General features: G+C 43.7%; 2 protein-coding genes across 2 annotated transcripts in view; one reads left to right on the plus strand and one right to left on the minus strand.

Annotated features, from left to right (window-relative positions):
* The window catches only part of Rad50 (RAD50 double strand break repair protein), a 55,352-nt gene extending 53,193 nt beyond the window's left edge, over positions 1-2,159 (minus strand). Inside the window, exons 1-2 of the mRNA XM_036197783.1 lie at positions 1,723-2,159; positions 779-862 (exon numbers count right to left, since the gene is read on the minus strand). Coding sequence (XP_036053676.1) covers positions 779-862; positions 1,723-1,851 — 213 coding nt within the window. The 5' untranslated portion in view covers positions 1,852-2,159. The remainder of the gene's footprint in view (positions 1-778; positions 863-1,722) is intronic.
* A 14,096-nt stretch (positions 2,160-16,255) lies between these two features.
* Il5 (interleukin 5) lies at positions 16,256-19,295 on the plus strand. Its single transcript, XM_036195223.1, has 4 exons — positions 16,256-16,393; positions 16,927-16,959; positions 18,991-19,119; positions 19,197-19,295. The coding sequence occupies exons 1-4, from the start codon at positions 16,256-16,258 to the stop codon at positions 19,293-19,295; spliced, it is 399 nt and encodes a 132-aa protein (XP_036051116.1).
* Positions 19,296-20,675: the final 1,380 nt, after the last annotated feature.

A 20,675-nucleotide genomic window follows, 5' to 3' on the forward strand; every position in this document is an offset into this window, starting at 1 on the left:
ATGTCCTATATATACACTAGTAGTAAAACACTGCAATTCAAGCAAAGCTTCACTAAGATTTTCATTATGGTAGACTATAGGGAAAAACTAAGAGCAATCTAAATGCAAATAATAATGCAATTATTAACGATATTTATACAGCACCACATATTTTAAATAGACTTCAGCTTAAATATATATATGTACACACACACACACACACACACACACACACACACACACAGACTGAAAACACATCCCAAACGCCAAGATTAAGAATTCATTATGGTGGTTTTTGTTGGGTTTATTTTTTTTCAAACACTATTTTTATTATTATTTTGTGTGTGTACTCTAGAGCACACATGTGCATGTTTGTGTGTGGGCACACATATTATGGCACATGTGTAGAGGCCAGAGGACAACTTTGTGGCACCAATTCTCTCCTCCTACCTTTACAAGTTTGACCCCTGGCTTGCAAAGCAAGTGCATTTACCTGCTGAACTAACTTGTCAGCCCTATAGTGTTTTAATAACCTCACACTGTATGACAATGCTTAGTGGGGAAAAAAAACCCTGAATGTATCATTAGATGGGATTATGATCTCTGCTCTGTTAAACATTATCTACGGGGAGAAAATTAATAAAAATACCAACAACGGTTATCATGAGGTGCTTAGATTGTAGATGACTTTCCTGTCCTCATACTTTCCACTGTTAGGTCCTCTATAATAAGCAACCAGTACTTTTATAATTATAAAAATTTCATTTTTTTAAACATGAAACTTTACAAATACCATTACCTTGGGATCATGAACAAATGTATTTCCTTTGGTTCCAGGAGGGAAATCTCCAGTACAAATATACTTTAGACATTCAATGATGGTCTAAAGAAATAGAAAATTGTGTTATTTAGTTATAGGAGAACCACATAAGTGGTGACAAATATTAATTCACAGCCAGGTGTGGTGGTGCACATCTACAGTTCCAGTCATTTAGGTGGAAGGCAGAAAGATCATGAGTTCAAGGTCAGCCTAAGCTACATGGGATGCTGTCTCCAAAATAAGCAAAAAAAAAAAAAAAAAAAAAACAGGAAAAATGTATTTATGCAGCTAGTTACTATAAACACTTTATTGGGTCTCTTTTCGAATGCTAAGACCGCACCTGGTACGATGTTAAGTACATACATAATAGATATTCACCACAGAACATTTCCACATAAAGGTCCACCTCCTGGTATTCAACACCCAACATGGCATTTCTGACTGGCCCGCAACTCGAAATGTAGACAAGGCTGGCCTCGAACTCACGAAAATGGGCATGCCTCTGCCAATCTGGGATTAAATGTATGTGTCACAACGCACAGCCCAAATTTTTAAAAGCATGGTAAAATAGTTCTCTAGCTTAAGGCTCACTCCATCAGCTCGTCTTCACATTAAGCCATTTATTTTTTCATTCATTATGCTTTACCAGTAGACATGTTTTGAAACTCTAGGTTACGTACTTCTGACATTTTATACTTTTTTTTGGGGGGGGGTGCAGTGTTGGGAAAAACTAATGAGGAGTGACTGCTATGCTTCGGGAACAAGGGGGCGGGGCTGGAAGCCGGGGCGCAGATGGCCTTCCGCGGGAACAAGAGCCCAGCCCGAAAGTGGCTGGGCCAGGCCGGCTCCGAGGTCGCTGAGGTCCACACGCCATGCAAAGCGACACCCCAAGCACCTTCTGGGTCCCTCGCCTCAGGACTTACCGTCTTCCCCGCCCCATTAGGGCCAACCAAAATTGTGAGGGGGCTGAAGAAAGTGATAATTTGCTTATCTTTATCCTCTATCCCAAAACTCCGCACGCCCAGAATGCTCATCTTTTCGATCCGGGACATGTTTGCAGCACGTTTCGTGTCTCAGTGCCAGGGACAAGATTAACCTCAGGCGGAAGATGGGCAAAGCCGGGAAGCGGACGCCCCGAGAGGACCGGGAAGTTCGGAACACACGCTGCGGGCTGCGGGCCGGAGCTCCGGCGGGCGCACTTCCGGTCTCACGGGCTTCTGCTTCCCCCGGAGGGCGCGGGCCGGTTCAGGGGTGAGGACCCACCGCGGACGCGAGCCAAGGGACCCAGCAACCGCGAACTCGCAGATTCCCGCCACGCTTGACCTGGGGGTCACGTGGGACGCCCGCGCCCTTGTCCACGCCTCCCGCGCCCTTGTCCACGCCTCCCGCACGCCCGGGGCATGCCGGGAAGTGGGAGGCCTACGGTTCTCGAGCAGGGCTTCCCGGTGCTATACCTTAAAAGGCTGGGCAGTCGTTTCTGACTTCCTTCTCTTTACTGACGTAGGGCGGCAGCTGCCGGCTTAACTGTTGAGTTTGCTGTTTGGTTTGCTTTGGTGTTTTGAGACAGGCTCTATTTCTTAGGGCCAAGTTGGCCTCGATCTTCTTTCCGACTGTTTCTATTAGAGCCACCTAGCCCTGTTTGAAAAGAATAACTTTTCTAAGAAGGAAGGCCAAGAACTTGACTCTCTGCACTTGGATCCCTGGACTGCAAGATGGGGTGGGCTGGGGTGCATTCGGAGACCCGTTAAGTGGTTTGTTAACGACATCTACTTTAGTGACGATACTGTTTATTCGTATTTTCACTGCCACTGTCCATTGGCTAGTAGTTTCTCTGGATCACATGATTGTGATGATGCCATCACAACAGACTGTACTCTATATTTGTGCTTTCAGTTTTAATTCCTAGTAAGATGTACATATTGCCCCGGGCGGTGGTGGCACGTGCCTTTAATCCGAGCACTCGGGAAGCAGAGGCAGGTGGATCTCTGTGAGTTGGAGGCCAGCCTGGGCTACAGAATGAGTTCCAGGAAAGGCTCCAAAGCTACAAAGAGAAACCCTGTCTCCAAAAACAAAAACAAAAACAAAAAAAAAGGACATATTGCTAGTTAATGCTTACACAGGTTTGTGTTGAGATCCTTGCAAGGGCTTTTTGTGTACTGGGCAAAGGCGTTGTGGCTTGGAGAGATGGCTCAGCAGTTGTTAAGAGCCATCGTGTGTTAAGAGCACTTGTTCTTGGAGAGGACCTGGGTTCAATTCCCAGTACCCACATGGTGACTCCCAACCATCTGTAACTCCAGTTCAAGGGATCTGACACTCTCTTCTGACCTCCCTGGGTACCAGGCATAGACAAGCTGCACATTCACGCAGGCAAACACACACATAAAATATGTATATGTAGATTTTTGTTAAGCTTTGCCACTGAGCTATCAGTAATATACATATACCTCTATCATGAGCAGTGTTTAAAAGTGCAAAAGCTGTTTAAAACCAAAAGGCTGGGGGCTGCTACTGTAGACCTAAAACTGGATGCTGTTATGAAACAGAGTTCTCATATCCTGAAGAAAAATCTGCTCCTGTGCCTGTCAGCATGGTCACATGGTAGGAATTAATTGTTTTCAAAGTAGGAGAAAGGGCTAGCTGTGGAGACTCAGGCCTGTAATCCCAGTACCTAGGTGACTGAAGCATCCTCTCTAATCATCGGCCTGGACTAAGAGTGAGGCCCTGGGTTTGGTCCTCAGCTCCGACAAAAAACAAACAAAAAGAAAAAACTAAAAGGCTGGCCCTAGTTCATAAAACCACAGCACAAGTCCTGCACCTAAGGCACGGGGATCATCTCAGAAGAGGGACAAAAAGATCGTAAGAGCCAGAGAACCAGGACACCTGTGAGATGTGACTCCTAGAAATGACAGGGCAGCTTCACACATGATACCTTAGCAATGTGGCTGCCTAAACAAGACCTGAACATGTACAATATCAGTAGACTTGCTAACATGGAAGGGGAGACCAGATAAAGACAAGGCAGCTAAGGACTGCTGAGAAATAGTCTTCTCTGGGGAGGAGCCCCCTAGCTGGTTATCCAAAACCAAGCGGGTAGCCCTGAAATTGCATACGTCCAAGTAACATTAAATGGACCCAGTAGGTTGTATTTGTGTGTGTGTGTGTGTGTGTGTGTGTGTGTGTGTGTGTACATAAGATCAACAACAACAAAAAGAGGCCAGGAATTTGAGAGAGAGCAAAGGGAGGCAGTACATGGAGAGGGGTAGGGGGAGGAAAGGGAAGGGGAAGTGAAGTAATTCACTGAAGAATTCTTCAGTTGTGATTTTCTGACAGGGACTCACCATGTAATTCTGGCTGCCTGGAACTCACTCTGTAGACCAACCAGTCTGGCTTCAAACCCAGAAATCACCTGCCTCTGCCTCCCAAGTGCTAGGATTAAAGGTGTGCACAACCACACTTGGCTTTATGCTTAAATTCAGAAGGAGAAGAGGAAGAGGAAGAAACAAGGAGGCGGGTGTGTGTGTGTGTGTGTGTGTGTGTGTGTGTGTGTGTGTGTCAGCAGCCAGGCCTGTAATCCCTGTTCTTAGGAAGCTGAGGCAGGAGAATCACTGCATGTTCCAACCCAACTGTGGCTACAATAGTGAGACCTTGTCTCAAAAAACAAGAAGTGAGGCAATGTGAGGACTCAGGGAATTCTGGGGGAGACTAGAAATCAAGTGACAAGAATGCTGATTAAGTAATATTTACATGATGATCATGTTTATAATTTTAAAAATGAAATTTGCGATTCATATGTATTAGTGGAAATGCCATGCTATTTAAAAATATCTTGGGGTTGGGGATTTAGTTCAGTGGTAGAGCGCTTGCCTAGCAAACACAAGGCCTTGGGTTTGGTCCTCAGCTCCTGCAAAAAAAAAAAAAATCTTATTAATCTTATATGTATGTGTGTGGGTATGTGTAGGGCTGAAGAGTGTGTTGGGTGCCTTGGAACTGGGTGCCTGATGTGGGTGCTAGGAACTGAATTCTGGTCTACTCTAGTACTCTGGAAGAGCAGCATGTGAAGAACCTCATGTAAGTGCAAGCACACACACACACACACACACACACACACACACTTTGAAAAAATACTTCAGAAAAAAATTAGTTAACTGAAAAAAATAATGGACATGTCATGGTAGTTACATTCTATTACAAAAAAAGTTTGTCCTTGTAATAATTGGAACTATAAATCTAAGAAGAAAGGCTGAGGGATTAGAACAACAACAACAGCAAAGCAAAGGACCGATCAGTCAAGTTCCCAATTCTCAGTAAAGTGCTTCTGGGAAAGATTTCGTCTTACTTGAACCAAACTTCATGTGATGAACGCCCGAGCTACCAGGAACTTTTTGCATCCTTCTAACACTTTCTGACCAACTAACTAACTGTCTTCACTGGTGCTGGTGACTGAGCTCTCCTCTGACTAGTATTTGTTCGGTTTCCTTTGTCGTTTGCATCATGGATCCCTTGAAAACAGCTGGGAAAGGGCTTTAGCACAGCTTTACACCGTGCGTCTTTTAACAGGCGTTTAGCTCGCCTGAGACTAGATCCCGGCTTGTGGTCAGCTCGCACTCTCCCTGTCTCTTTCTGTGCTTTGTGTCTCTTTTACTCTTGACCTTTTTCTAGATTAGTCGAACATTCTTATTCTTTTGTTTTAGTTCCTGACTTAGCAAATCTTTTTTTCTATTATTTTGAAAATTCTACTTGAGATTTTCCCATGGCTATTTTGAGGTTCAAAGGTACTATCATTTTAGGACCTCAGTGAACATCACAAAAGCTATGGTGTACTGATTCCTATCACCTCCTCTGTCGCCATGTAACCCTTTGGAATTCTGTTCTAAGTGTCTTGAATGTGGAGCACAGTGGGCTAACTATGCACACTGCTCTTTGGGTGTGCCAGTAGTGACCAGGTCTAATCACTATCACTGCCTACATCGCCCCTCCTTTGGAGATCTTTCGCTCAGGATGTGAGCAAAACTCTTTTTAAAAAAAAAAAATCATTCTGGGGGCCAGGAATGTCTCTAGGTTGCTAAAGTGCTTGTTTCACGTACACAAAACCCCAGGTTCAATTCTCATCACCACGTAAACTAGATGTGGTGTGCACACCTATAATTCCAGCACTCAGGAGGCAAAGGCAGGAGAATCAGGCATAACCAGCCAAGGCTACATGTGTCCTTGTCTTAAGAAAACAAAACAAATTGAAAACCCTAGTGTTAGTAGACTTTGCATTAAAAACATTCTCTCCTGGTGCTGATATCAGAATTACTGTTACTTCTGTTGAAATGTGTTGTGAGTTGTGAAGAATATGAGGGAGGAGAACGAATGGAAGCAAAGGGTAATGGAGTACGTGTGTGAAAAACGCCAAGACAGCTTTACTTGTATGCTAATTTTAAAAACATTAAAGATACAAGAGATTTCTTCTTTGTGCACTGGATATTTTCAGAGGCCAATGTGGTAAAAATGTCATCAACATTATGAAAATAATACCTTGTTTCCGTAGAGTAGTGGTCGTCACGCTCGCCTAACATTATGAAAATGATCTTGTCCATTTGTCAGCATAAGAAAATGGTTTTTAAAAAATTCTGTGAATAATTGGGGGGCATGGTTGTACACTTTTAAAACTAACAGTGGGGAAGCAGAGGCAGGAGGATTGCCATTGGGGATCAGCCTGTGTTTTATAAGGGGACTCTGCCTCAAAACCAACAGCTGAACACAATAGGACAGGGATGCTTGTGATTCCAGCACTCTGGGCAAAGGCAGGAGGATTGCTGCATGTTTGAGGCTAGCCTGGTCTACATAGAAAATTTCAGGCCATCCAGGGCTACATCTCAAAATTCTTTGGCTACATAGTGAGTTTGTCTCATATATCCAGCCTCAGGTATATGAGACACTGACTCAAAATAAAAACAGAAACATCAAAACAAACACAAATTCTACACGGAGATTTCAATGGTATTATTGAAAATTGTGAAATCCTGGAGGCAGATGTAATGGCTGAAAGTCGGGAAGCAGTGAGGTCAGTGGAGACACCACTTTCATATCATAACAGGTGAGCATGAAAATATTAAGGAAATGACACAGAAATGTGAAGAAATGATAGGTGGGAAAGATTAATGTAAACCTCACATAATCATTGATTATCACCCCCTTAAATAGTCCATAAATTAATAAAGATCTGGGGAAATTGCCAAAAAAAGTAATAGTTGCTATGCCAAAGGAAGTTCAGTGTTGATTTTCCTATAGTGTTTTTTATTCAGCTGAAACACACACAAAACCTTATCTTAAAGATAGGTTTTAGGGCTGGAAGGCTAGAGGTTAAAAGAGAGTCAAGAGGAAATTTGCATTTAGTCACTACGAAAACTTCAGAGGATCATGCCTAGTTGATTGATTAGAATCAGCTCATGGAAAAGACATCTGACCTGAAATGGTATCATAATGAAAACCACAGTTATTGAGAGAACTGCTACTGATCTATGACCCATTAAAGGAGATAACGGGCTTAGGGCAGAAGGGATTAATGCCAACCTCAAATGTGCCCTTTCAAACGTATGTCACTACACACATAGACATTTAAGTAACTATTACATTGTTCTTTTTTATTTCAATTTACAATGTTATTATGATGATGACATTCATTGTCTTTTTGCTAAATTGTATAATCACCAATCCTGAAAGATTCAGATTACTGATTGGTAATTTATTTCTGTTTACCTAAAATATTATAGATAATAAACTGGACATGGTGGTGAATACTTTCAGTCCGACACTGAGGAGACAAAGGTGGGTAGATATCTATGATATTGAGGCCAGCCTGGTCTACACATGAAGTTTCAGGACAGTCAGGACTACATAGTGAGACCCTACTTCAAAAATAAAATTATTATTATTTTATTTTTGATGGGGTACTTATATTTTTGTGGGGTTATTGCTTTGTTTTTGAGACAGTTTAAGTAGCTCAGGCTGGTCTCAACTTACTCTGCAGCTGAATTTGACCTGGAGTTTCTGCCTCCTCCTCTCAAGTGGTAGGATTACAGGTGTGCACCACCATGCTTGGGTCAATTGAACACAGATTTAAAAAATGTCAGTTCCCCTTGGCTTCATCATGATAGCCAATCCTTACAGCCCCACTTGCTTTTTTGTCAGGCATCTTCCAAAAGTTGTTCTTGATCAGTCTCCCAACTGCAAGTAATAGACACTATGAATCTCTACAGCATTCATACGAATTAGTCCAACTAATACCATCTATAATCCAGAGCCTGCTTATTCAGTTGTTTATTCAATAAGTACTGAGTAACTACAACAGGGTCTGACTAGGCAAACCTGACAGGCCTCAAACTCACAGAGATCCAACTGCTTCTGCCTCCAAAGTGCTAAGAGGTGTGTGCTATCATGCCTGACCTTTGGCCATCCTTTTTATTTTGAGGCAAGACTTCACTAAATAGTCCAGGGAGGCCTTGAACTTATGTCCTCCTTCCTTGGTTTCCCAATTAACTGGTATTTAATTTTGTTTGTGCCCTAGGCCTCTCCTTTTTATTCAAAATGACATTTATACATTTATTTCGGTTGTATGTAGATGTGGACATGGCATGGTGCGTGTATGGAGGTCAAAGGACAACTTCCGGGAGTAGACTCTCTCCCTCCACTATGTGGATTCCAGGGACAGAACTCAGGTGGCCAGGTTTGGCAGCAGGAGGCTTTAACCCCAGAACCAGCTCACTGGCTGACATAATCTTTTTAACAGTAATAGTAAAAATATTTGTTAGTTTTTTTTAACTGGCATGTAATTTGTATATAATTTAAAAAAAATAGTCCTAGATTTATAGAAAAGTAGTAAGGGTGTTGTAGAGAAGCCAGGTCTGCCCTGTGCACGGATCCTTGTCGTTCTGTGATCTGTCCCTTGATCACAAGAGGAGTACCGAGATACTGCTGAACTCTGCTGTTTCTGGATTCGATTTTGCTTGCATTCCTGGGTCTGAATCAGAAGAGCACATCTTGAGCACTCACTGTGTCTCACAGATGCGGCAGGGCTGTGACTGTCTGAGTCTATTCTTGTCTATGATGACCTTAATGCTTTGGGTGAGCACCGGCCAAGTATTGTGTCTTTCCATTTGGGTGTGTGCGGTATCTTGGTCATGGTTAGGCAGAAGTTATGATATGGAAGAGAAAGACCACAGAGATAATATGTCATTCTTATCATGTCATATCAAAGGTTCATGTTATAACATGACTGATCACTGTCGGGTTGATCATTTCCCAGCCAAGGCTGTCTTCATCAGATTTCTTTACTATAGCTTATTTCCCTCTTTCTAAGTTAATCTTTATTTTGCTTTGGGACCCTTAGTGTTTTGAGGTAGAGTCTCATGTAGGCCAGATTAGATTGAAACCTTCCATGCAGACTCTGTCTTCCCAGTGTAAGACATCCTGTTTTGGCCTGGAATTCACTAGGTAGCCTAGGCTGGCCTCAAACTTACAGAAATCTTCCCCCTCGGTTTCCTGAGTGCTGGGATTATAGGCATATACCACCGCATTTGGCTCCCATATCAATCTTCTAAATAAAAGCAATGTGTCCCATCAGCACTTAAGGAAAAGGATCAGGCCATCTCTTTAAAAATAGTCTCTAAATAACTTATTTGAAATTGTCCTACAAAGAAGATTTAAATAATTAATTTGGCCAGTCAGTAGTGGTGCATGCCTTTGATTCCAGCACTCTAGAGGTAGAGCTAAGTGGATCTCTGAGTTCGAGGCCAGCCTGGGCTACAGAGTGAGTTCCAGGACAGGCTCCAAAGCTATAGAGAGAAACTTGTCTCAAAAAACCAAACAAACAAACAAAATTAATTTGGATGCTGGTGAGATGGCTCAGTAGCTAACGGTGCCTGCTACCAAGCCTGCTGACCTGACTTTAACCCCAGATGCACATAGTGGAAGAGGAGAGCCAGCTCCTGAAAGCTGTCCTCTGACCTTCATTCATGTGCTGGGGCACATTATCTGAATAAGTAAAATGTCGTCAAAAAGAAAACAACCATTAACTTTTGTTTGGAAATTTCTATTAATAATGCTCTTTCAAATGTTGGTTTCAAGTTTCCGCTGTAAGCATCCACAGGAGATAGCTCACCTATTAAGGAGCTTGCCACCAAGCCCCATGACCTGAGTTTACTATCTGAATCCACGGGGTAGAAGGAAAGAATTGCCTCCCTACAGCTGTACTCTGATTAATCTCCATCTGTATACCATGGCACGCTCAAGTGTACACACCTCCATGCACACACACACACACACACACACACACACACACACACACACTGGTAATAAATACCATCCCTACTCTAAGAAAGCTTACAGTCATGTTGAGGAGATTAAACAGACAGAGGAGACGTTAGTTACATAGCTTTATGACAAACTTGATTCTGAGCTGTGGTGGGGCACACTCATAACCTGTGCTCCCAATACTTGAGATGCCAAAGCTGGGAGATTGAGAGTTTGAGGCCACTCTGGGCCAGAGTCCCCACCTCAAAAGAAAAGAGAGAAGGGAAGAGGAGAGAGGTGGAAAGGAACCTACTGTAGTGATGTACACTTGGAAGACGGAAGCACGAAGATCAGGACAAGATCATCCTTAGCTACATAGTGAGTTGAAAGCCAGCTTAGCATACACAAAAAAGAAAAGTATTTTATTCACATGTCCATACACAGCATTAGTCACAGCAGTCAAAAAATGGAAGAGGTCCTGAGTTCAATTCCCAGCAACCACATGGTGGCTCACAAGCATCTGTAATGAGATCTGGCGCCCTCTTCAGGCCTGTAGGCATACATGCAGGCAGAATACTGTATACTTAATAAATAAAATTTAAAAAGATTAAAAACAAACAAACAAACAAAAAACCTGGGTCCTCTTCAAGAACAGCAAATGCTCTTAACCACTGAGTCATCTCTCCAGCCTCCAAGGATCCAGGTTTAATTCCCAGCACCCATGTCAAGCAGATGACAACTTCCTGTAATTCCTGTTCCAGGGAAGCTGACATCCTCTTCCAAGCTCCATGAGAACCTGCAAATGCCAGGCAGTGGTGGCACACGCCTTTTATCTCAGCACTCGGGAGGCAGAGGCAGGCGGACCTCTGTGAGTTCGAGGCCAGCCTGGGCTACAGAGTGAGATCTAGGACAGGCACCAAAACTACACAGAGAAACCCTGTCTTTAAAACAACAACAACAACAACAACAAAAACCCAAGAGATAGGATTAAAGGTATGTGTGTCACCATTTTCTGGCCTCTGTGTCTATCTAGTGGCTGTTCTGTTCTCTGACCCCAGATAAGTTTATTAGGGTACACAATATACTGGGGGACACAATATCACCACAGCACAACACATATTCAGGCACACACACACGTATACACATAAAATAAATAAAACTTAAAAAAAGAGGAAAGAAACCTGAGCACCCATCAGCAGAAAGATGGAGAAAGGACAGGATCTGTGCGTAAGACAGAGTATTAATCAGCAGGGCAGAAGATTCTCACACATGCTGGAACCCCGGTGGACCCTGAAGACAGATGTGGTGAACAAGTGACAAAAGACAATAGTGTATGAGTCGGCTGGAGTGGAACCCACGGAATTAGAAGGGTGCCTGGCGGGGCTGGAAGGATTTCTGACTATGAATATAGAGTTCCTTCTGTTTTGCAAGGTGACCAGTCTGCAATTTTTTTGCATATGATACTATTGGACCCAGTACTTACTAGCTAAGATGAAACATTTCAGGTTACAGTGTATTTCTTTCCAATTAAAAAAAAAATAAAATAAAGAAATACAGTGTTGAGCCCACAAGGCTGTACACAGCACCACCTGTCATTCAAGCACTTGGCAGTCTGAGACGGGGGATCAAGAGTTCAAGGAATACATAGCAAGTTCAAGACCAGTCTGGGCTACCTCAAACAAATGAACGAACAAGAAACACAATTTTGAACAGGAAATATTTTTTTCTAAGTAGGGAATCAGTGTATGCATAGTAAGCAAATTTTTTTGTTTTTGTTTGTTTGTTTGTTTGTTTGTTTGGTTGGTTGGTTAGTTTTTGGCTTTTTGAGACAGGGTTTCTCTGTGTAAGAGCTCTGGCTGTCCTGGAACTCACTTTGTAGACCAGACTGACCTCAAACTCACAGAGATCCACCTGCCTGTGCTTCCTAAGTGCTAGGATTAAAGGTATGAGGCAGCCGGGCAGTGGTGATGCACGCCTTTAATCCCAGCACTAGGGAGACAGAGCCAGGAGGATCTCTGTGAGTTCGAGGCCAGCCTGGGCTACCAAGTGAGTTCCAGGAAAAGGCGCAAAGCTACACAGAGAAACCCTGTCTCAAAAAAAAAAAAAAAAAAGAGGCGGCGGTGGCACCTGGCTTGGGTTTCTTTTTAAAACTGGGTGTCTGGAAACACCAGCCCATGGAAGTCATATGGCACTAGCTGAGCTGCTGCCGAGTGTCCACTTTGACATAGATGATCTGTGCTGTACTTCTGTGTATGCCTACTACCTTCATTTTGTACATATGGCCTTTCCCACTTCATCCTTTTTGTAGCCAGCTATTATTAACTTCCCTACAAATGGTGAGCTATGGCTGCATTTTCCCTGCTTAGTAAAGGCTAGCATGTAGACTCTTGGATCTGCTACTTCCTCCACGCAGCCTGGGCAGCTCTATCATGGGGTTGAATCACTTGGAAACCTTGTTGAAATTGCTAAAATAACAAATTATTTGGCAATTCCCCTGAAGCCTCCATCTAAGCCCACGCTTTCTCAGTGTAGCCAGAAGATAGCAGAAGGAAATAGAAGTATTGTCTCATGATGTCTGGGGGAAGCCAGGCCCCCAGAGAGTCAAGCTTGGGTTTTGAGAGCATCATTTTAGGCCGACTGTGGTTCCACTTCACTGCTAACAGGTTCAGTGAAGTGAGCCAGTATGTCTCCACATAAAGTGTTCAACTCAGTCATGTCTAGGCAAGAGGCCAAACCTCAGTATATACATGAAAATCCACTGCATACTTACACACACACACACATACACACCAGAGAGAGAGAGAGAGAGAGAGAGAGAGAGAGAGAGAGAGAGAGAGGGAAACACAGGTGGCTGCATGCTAAAGGTGCGCCTGCTGCCTCTTACGCAGAATTAGACACAGCTTTGGTAAAGGATTCTATGTAACAATTTGTGTTCGATTCTGGGATTGCAGATCTGAGCCTAAAGAACAAAGACTGGTTCCCCTGATGACACACATTCATGCACAGCCAACCCTCCATATGAAAGGACCTCTCAGCCTTGGGGGACATACAGGAGAGGCTATGCCCACATGCTACCTGTTGGTGAAGTATTTGTCTCTTTCCTGGCATCTACATACCTCTTACAACTACCATGGACCTCAGCTGTGTGGTTTGGGTGGGATGATGCCCACTTCTAGCTCAGGAAGAGAAAGTGGTGTATCCCATAGGATTAGCCACAGGTCCATGGTGAACACATAACCCTTCTCTCCAAGCTGGCTTTTCCTTTAGCTCCTTGGTGTATGTTAATTGTATAAAATACCATTTTGTGATATTTTCTTACACGTTTATGGGGTTCATCATATTTACTCCTTCACTGTGCCATCTCCTTCCTTCTTCCCGACAGTCTCCTCCTCTTTCCAAATAGAGACTGGGTTGGTTGAATGTTATTGTTATTTGTGTCTTGGGCTTTTGATTTTCAGACAGAGCCTCATGTAACCTATATGCTGACCTCAGATTCACCCAGTAGCTCAGGTTGGCCTTGAATTCCTGATTCTCCTGCTACAAATTCCTAAATGCCAGGATTACAGACCTTAGACAACATGTTTTGTTAGAGACTGAACTGTGTTTTGTTTGTTTGTTTGTATCCATGTTTCTATTATCATTAATCAGTTATACACAGTAATAGATTCCATTATGACATTTGTATACATGTAGATGATGTATCAACCATAGTCACCCCATTCCCCTTTCTTGTTCCCTTCCCACCCCTGCTAATCCTCTCCTCTTTCCAAACTGACACTCTTTCCTGTCTTCCTGTTTCCCTTCTGGCAAGGGTGTTTCTTTGGGGCTGTTGACAGGACCACAGGCACCTCGCCAGAGAAAAAATGTCTCTTCTTCACCCATCACCCGTTAACTGCAACTGTACCCAAACCCTCAGATGGGTCCCATGAGCCTCTCTCTCCTCCACGACGGGATGTTGAGGTACCCAGTCTTGTGCAGGTGATCACAACAGCTTCCTAATGCCCAGAAGTCAGCGTTGCACACAGCTTCTACCACTTCCTCAAGCACTCACATGCTGTCCGTTCCTGCTTCTGGCAGTGTCTCCTGAGCACTCGAGGGGTGATGGAGATACCCACCCACCTTTGGGGGCTGAGCATTCAGTAGTCATTCATTCTCAGCACCTTGACCAGTTATGGGTCTCTGCAATTACAATTGGCCACTTTCAAAAGAAGCGTCCCTGACCAAAGCTGACAGCAGCACTGGTCTACAGGGATACACATAGTCACTTAGAAGACGATTTGACGGGGGGGGGCGCTGGAGCGATGGCACCGACTCTTCTTCCAGAGGTCCTGAGTTCAATTCCCAGCAACCATGGTGGCTCACAACCATATATAATGAGATGTGGTACCCACTTCTGGCCTGCAGTCATACACGCTCTTTACATAATAAATAAATAAAATCTTAGCCAGCCGTTAGTGGCACATGCCTTTAATCCCAGCACTGGGGAGGCAGAGGCAGGCGGATCTCTGTGAGTTGGAGGCCAGCCTGGTCTACAAAGCAACTTCCAGGAAAGGCACAAAGCTACACAGAGAAACCCTGTCTCAAAAAACAAAAAACAAACAAACAAACAAACAAACAAACAAAAAGTCAGTTTGACAGGTATATCACATCCATTTAGTAACAACAGCAACACTTTCCCTGTGACCCAGCTGTGAGCTTTTGAGCAGGCTTCCTGTGTATTCCTTCCTATGGAGCGGGCCTCAAACCTTCCCATAAAGCAATTGGTTGCCTCCATTACAGACTTCCCACCAGAGGGCACGTCTTGCCTGGCCAGTTGGCCTGTGCAAACAGGGCCCGCCAGAAAGACTGTTGATAGAACGCTCCCTCAGCAGCCACCATAATACCTTCCAGCACTCTGAGTGCTAGCCGGCTGGGAGAGAGTTTTCACCTTGAAGTTAGGGAGTGTAAGCCGAGACTGAATTGTTTTGACTGAACAATGAGAAAAGAAACACTGGAGGCAGGTGCAGTGGTGCATGCCCCGCACAATGCTTGGGAAACTGAGGCAAAAGGAGCAGACACTCACAGCTGGTCTGGGCCACGTAGTCTGGTTTTGTCTGCACAAACCCACACCACAAATGAAAGAAGGAAAGAAAGAAGGGAAATGAAAGGAAATGAAAAACTTGATTCTTCCTGCTGCATGTGACAAGATACAGAGAGAACCAGGAGTCCTGATGTCACTCCGGGACCCCCACAGAGGGCTGCTTGAAAACTGGGTCACGGGCAGGGCCACTGAAGCAGAACAGGAAGGAGCCTCTACCCTGCACCGTGTGTTACGAACCAGCAAGTCCTCTGTTTATCTCCACCCGGTTTGATTTAGGCTTTTGGCTGTCAAGGACAGACAGAATGTTGGTCCAAAACCTACACCATGTAACTCAGCTCCGCTGGACTCTCTAATCAGTGTCTTCCCAGAGTATTTTTCCATTCCTTCTGAAGCACAGATCATTCCAGCTTCAGTCAACGTAGAGTTGAGTTCAGCTGAGAAGACACCCCCTTTCCCTTTGCTCTTGGGTTGTTTGAAACAGGGGCTCATGTGTTCCAGGCTGACCGCACATTTGCTATTTAGCCAAGGATGACCTCTCCTCTTGATCCTCTCGACATCCTGCTGGTGTGCACCATTACACCCAGGAAGACATCCCCAATAGTTCTGTATGTTAGCAGAACAGTCTGTTTAAAGGCGTATGTTTGAATGCATTTTTTTAAACTTTTTTAGGAATTAAGTTGGGGCAGAGGGTTGATAAAAACAGAAAGATGCTTAGGAAAAGGAGAGAGTATGGGTGTGGGCATCTCTACAGTGACTTGCCATATTTACACATCTTTTAAAGAGAAATTCAGTGTTCTGAATGAAGTGTAAATGTGGATCAAGGTTGTAAGAAACCAATTTTCTTTTGTTATAGAAAATGCTTTTTTAAAAGGGGTGGAGGTAGAGATGTTTACTATTATTAGAAAAAAAAAGTGCATTTTTCTTTGAGACCCAAGGAAGTTATTACAAACACTGAGTTTCACTACTTGCCTTTATTAGGTGTCCTCTATCTGATTGTTAGAAATTATTCATTTCCTCAAAGAGAGAATAAATTGCTTGGGGATGCAGCCCTGCCCCACGCTCTTCCTTTGCTAAAGGTCAACACCAAAGGCTTCAGAATCATGAGAATGCTTCTGCACTTGAGCGTTCTGACTCTCGCCTGTGTCTGGGCCATGGCTATGGAGATTCCCATGAGCACAGTGGTGAAAGAGACCTTGATACAGCTGTCTGCTCACCGAGCTCTACTAACAAGCAACGAGGTAAAGTACAACTTTTATTTCTGCGATTTGGTTTTGTTTTCAAGATAAGGTCTTGCTATGCAGCCCTGACTGGCCTCAAACTTGCCATGTAGACCAAGCTGTCCCAATTCCTAGGGGATTCTCTTGCCTCTGTCTCCCAAATACTAGGATTGTAGACAAAGGTTACCTTACCTGCCTCTATAGGTCTTAAAAATACATGAATAGCTGGATGTGCACATCTGGTGGTGCACAGCTTTAATGCCAGCACTCTGAGGCAGAGATAGGTAGTCTTTGGGAGTTCAAGGCCAGTGTGGTCTTCACAGCAAGTTCCGGGCCAGCCAGAGCTACAGAGTGAGACTCTGATTCAAAAATGGTTTTTTTTAGAGCATTAATAATTTATGGCAGTTCATTTTTGCACATAAAGATCTGCTATAAATAATGCAATTATGAATGTGTCAGTGTTAGTACATGGGTGATGACCCTGTCCCCAGCAAGCACTGGATTAAAACAACCACAAACCCTTTGGAAATGACCCTATGCTCTTTCATTTGCAGACGGTGAGGCTTCCTGTTCCTACTCATAAAAATGTAAGTTATGCTTCAATGCCATGATTGCATGAATAAGTCGACTTCACTCACTTAGCTACAAGTCATTTGCTTCTTGCTTTGTGGTGTTGTGTTTGGGGTGGGCATCTTACTCGGTCCCAAGCTCCTGGGTTTGAGTGACCCTCTTGTCTCAGTGTGAGTAGCTGGGCACAGACCTGTGCCACCTCACCTAGTTAATCATTTGTTTTCACTGAAAACTGTTTGATTTCCTTTGAAATTTTTTACGTGGGTGGATATGAAAGTATGTGCAGCCGGGCGGTGGTGGCACACGCCTTTAATCCCAGCACTCGGGAGGCAGAGGCAGGCGGATCTCTGTGAGTTCGAGGCCAGCCTGGGCTACAGAGAGAGTTCCAGGAGAGGTGCAAAGCTGCACAGAGAAACCCTGTCTCAAAAAACCAAAAAAAAACCCAATAAGATAAAATAAAATTTAAAAAAAGAAAGAAAAGAAAAGAAAAAGAAAAAGAAAGTATGTGCTTATAAGTATGAAGAATAAGGGACAGATGGGATGGCAAATGATGTAATCCCAATATTTGGGAGCCCGAGGCAGGGGGAGCATGAGTCTAGGGCCACCTTAGGCTCCATATAAATTCAAAGCCCACCTAGATGATACAACCAGACCCTGTATCAAAAAACAAACAACAAACAAACAATCAATATTAGGAATGACTTTGAGCGAGCGGAATCTGTTATACAAGTGGCCAAGTAAGTGGTCAGCCCTCCATCTAACAGAGACTCACATCAAAGATTCTTTGCACAATTCCACACATGGCAAGAGGTCCTGCTAGGCTCTGTTTGCTTCTGCCCATGGCATTTCTTTATTTTCCTTTTCTTGTTTTGTATTGCTGAAGATCAAGCCCAGGGTCTTGCATGTGCTGGGTAAGCACTCTACCAGTGAGTTCCAGACCCAGCCCACTCTAATATCTTTCTGAAAGTACTAATAACTTAGGGTTACATTGCTTTTATTTATTTTTATTTTATGAGTATTTTGTCTACAAATATGTATGTGTTCCAAATGTGTCTGGTGTCCCTGAAAGCTAAAAGAGGGCATTGGATCACCTGGGACTAGAGCTGCAGATGGTTGTGAGTCATCATGTGGCTGCTGGGAACTGAACCTGTGTTCTCAGCAAGAGCATCAAGTGCTCTTAACCATTGAGCCACCTCTCCAGCTCAGATGTGGTGATATATTGTGTACCCTAATAAAATTTGCCTGAAGATCAGAGAGACAGGAGTGTGTTCTTCCCAGTACTAGGATTAAAGGTGTGTGCCACCACTGTCTGGCCTCTATGTTTAATCTAGTGGCTTGTTCTGTTCTCTGATCTTCAGGCAAATTTTATTAGGGTACATAATACATCACTACACTCAGAGGGCTATATTTTTAGGTGATGATTGGTAGACTTAAAAAATAGAATGAATGCCCTCTATTAGTCACTTCTACACAGTTAAATTAATATGACTATGTAATGATATTGCATACACTTGCAATATATTTTATTCTAGTGTAAAATACATTATTTAATTATTCTAAATAGAAAAGAATCACCAGCCTAAATTTCAAAAGAAATATTGGGCTGGGTATGGTGCCATTCTCCTTTAATCCCAGGACTCAGATGGTTGTGAGCCACCACAAGTGTGCTGGGAACTGAACCCAGGTCCTCTGGAAGAGCAGCCAGTGATCTTAACCATGGAGCCATCTCTCCAGTCCAAAGCCTAACTTTGGTTTTGATTTTTTTTCGAACAGTCTCATGCAGCGCTGGCTGGCCTCAAACTCTATGTATCAGAGATTGTCCTTGAAGTCTTGATCCTCTTACCCCACCTCCTGAATGCTGGGATTACAGATAAGCCCCCACTATGTCTTGGATGACCTGATTTTTTTTTTCTACATGGATGCATTTAAATTGCATGTATTCATTACACACAGCATGATATTTTGAAATATGTGTCCTTGGTGGGCTGGCTGGTACAACAAGCACTCTACCTTGTTCTACTTGGTTTTTGATAACCTTCCTCTTTCAGCACCAGCTGTGCATCGGAGAAATCTTCCAGGGGCTAGACATACTGAAGAATCAAACTGTCCGTGGGGGTACCGTGGAATCGCTCTTCCAAAACTTGTCACTAATAAAGAAATACATTGACCGCCAAAAAGTAAGTTCCCCGGGAACGATGCGAGTCTGGCTGCACCTGTTTCTCCAGCAGCCAATGACAGTGTGTTCTTTTCACAGGAGCAGTGTGGCGAGGAAAGGAGGAGAACGAGGCAGTTCCTGGATTACCTGCAAGAGTTTCTTGGAGTGATGAGTACTGAGTGGACAATGGAGGACTGAGACTGAGCAGGTCCCGTGAAGACAGGACTGCAGATCTCGAGTTGATTTCTAAACTAATGCATAAAATCCACAAAACTGTACAAACTAAGGGTTGCCATACACTGTTTCCATTTATATTTACATCATGTAGTCAAGTTAAACCTAGCTATGTCTTCAAACATTGATCATTTACATATAAAATTATTTAACATTCTTTTTGTGTATAACAGAAAATCCTGTAGCTCAGGCTGGCCTCAAACTTATAAAGTAGCCAAGGATGACCTTGAACTTGTGATCCTCCTGCCTCCTCTGCCTGAATGATGAGTTTACAGGCATGCACCATCGTTACTAGTTTTTGTAGTGCTGGGATGGAACCCAGGGCTCTGTACATGCTATGCAAGCACTCTGTCAACTGAGCTATATTCCCTAGCCCCTCGTCCCCTTTTTTGAAGACAGGGTCTCAAGTATTCCAGGCTGACCTTGAACTCAGTGTGCAGCCACGGATGACTCTGAACTCTTGATCCATTCGGAAGCAGGAGGATCACACACCCCACTCCAACATCCTTATTCCTGGCGAGATAGACCTTATTCAGTCACTTACACACCACACTAGGGCTTCCTGCTCCGAAGTTCAGTTTAGTCCCCGTTAATCAGCCTCCCCTCAACTCCCTGCTGCTCTCTCCAGCCTCCAGTAACCCCACCTTTACACTCAATTCCTATGAGGTTAACTGTTCTTATGTTCTTTTGTATGAATCAGATTGTGTCATGATCGTCTTGCTGGGGCTGGAGTAGCCAGATTTGGGAGAAGGAAAAGGGACCTCTCATTTCCCTGAGAATGGGGGCCAACCACACGTTGGCCCGTCCTTTTCAGTGTAACTGAACCAGAAGCAAAGCAAATGCTTCAACTTCACCATCCCACATAAGCAGAAAGCAGAATGGTTGAGATGTGACTCAGGTGTCAGGGTTACTGAAGAAGCCTCCTCTAGTTTACTCTAGGAAAAAATAGATGAATGCTTTTATTTAATTCTGTAAGATGTCCATATTATTTATGATGTGTTTAAGGGTTTAGTAAGTTATTATTTATTGCAATGTATACGATGTTCTAATAAAGCTAAAGGTACAACTCTCCTTCAGCTTGCTGCTGGTCTCTTCTAATGCTGGATGTGTGCAGTATCCCAGCATGGTGTTCCAAGGAGGGTCCGAGTACATGCTGGCCTAGCACCCCTGGCTCCTTAGAGTTTCTGGGAGTACCAAGGGTGGAAGTAACCCAGCAGGACTTGGTAGAGATATTGGGAGCAGGGACAGGGGCTGGGACTGAGCCTGGATCTCCCTGTGCAGCTGTATGACCAGATGAGTAGAGCTGAACTGCAGAGGAATGAATGAGAGATGAATGAATGAATG

The sequence above is a fragment of the Onychomys torridus genome, chromosome 8, assembly GCF_903995425.1.
Source record: "Onychomys torridus chromosome 8, mOncTor1.1, whole genome shotgun sequence".
Classification (NCBI taxonomy): domain Eukaryota; kingdom Metazoa; phylum Chordata; class Mammalia; order Rodentia; family Cricetidae; genus Onychomys; species Onychomys torridus.

What these genes read in the sequence shown, in the direction of transcription:
- Il5 (XM_036195223.1), top strand. Translation starts at nt 16,256, where the DNA reads ATGAGAATGCTTCTGCACTTGAGCGTTCTGACTCTCGCCTGTGTCTGG. An exon ending in CTGTTCCTACTCATAAAAAT is followed by an intron (nt 16,960 to 18,990) that starts GTAAGTTATGCT and finishes TTCCTCTTTCAG; the next exon opens with CACCAGCTGTGCATCGGAGA. An exon ending in AATACATTGACCGCCAAAAA is followed by an intron (nt 19,120 to 19,196) that starts GTAAGTTCCCCG and finishes TTCTTTTCACAG; the next exon opens with GAGCAGTGTGGCGAGGAAAG.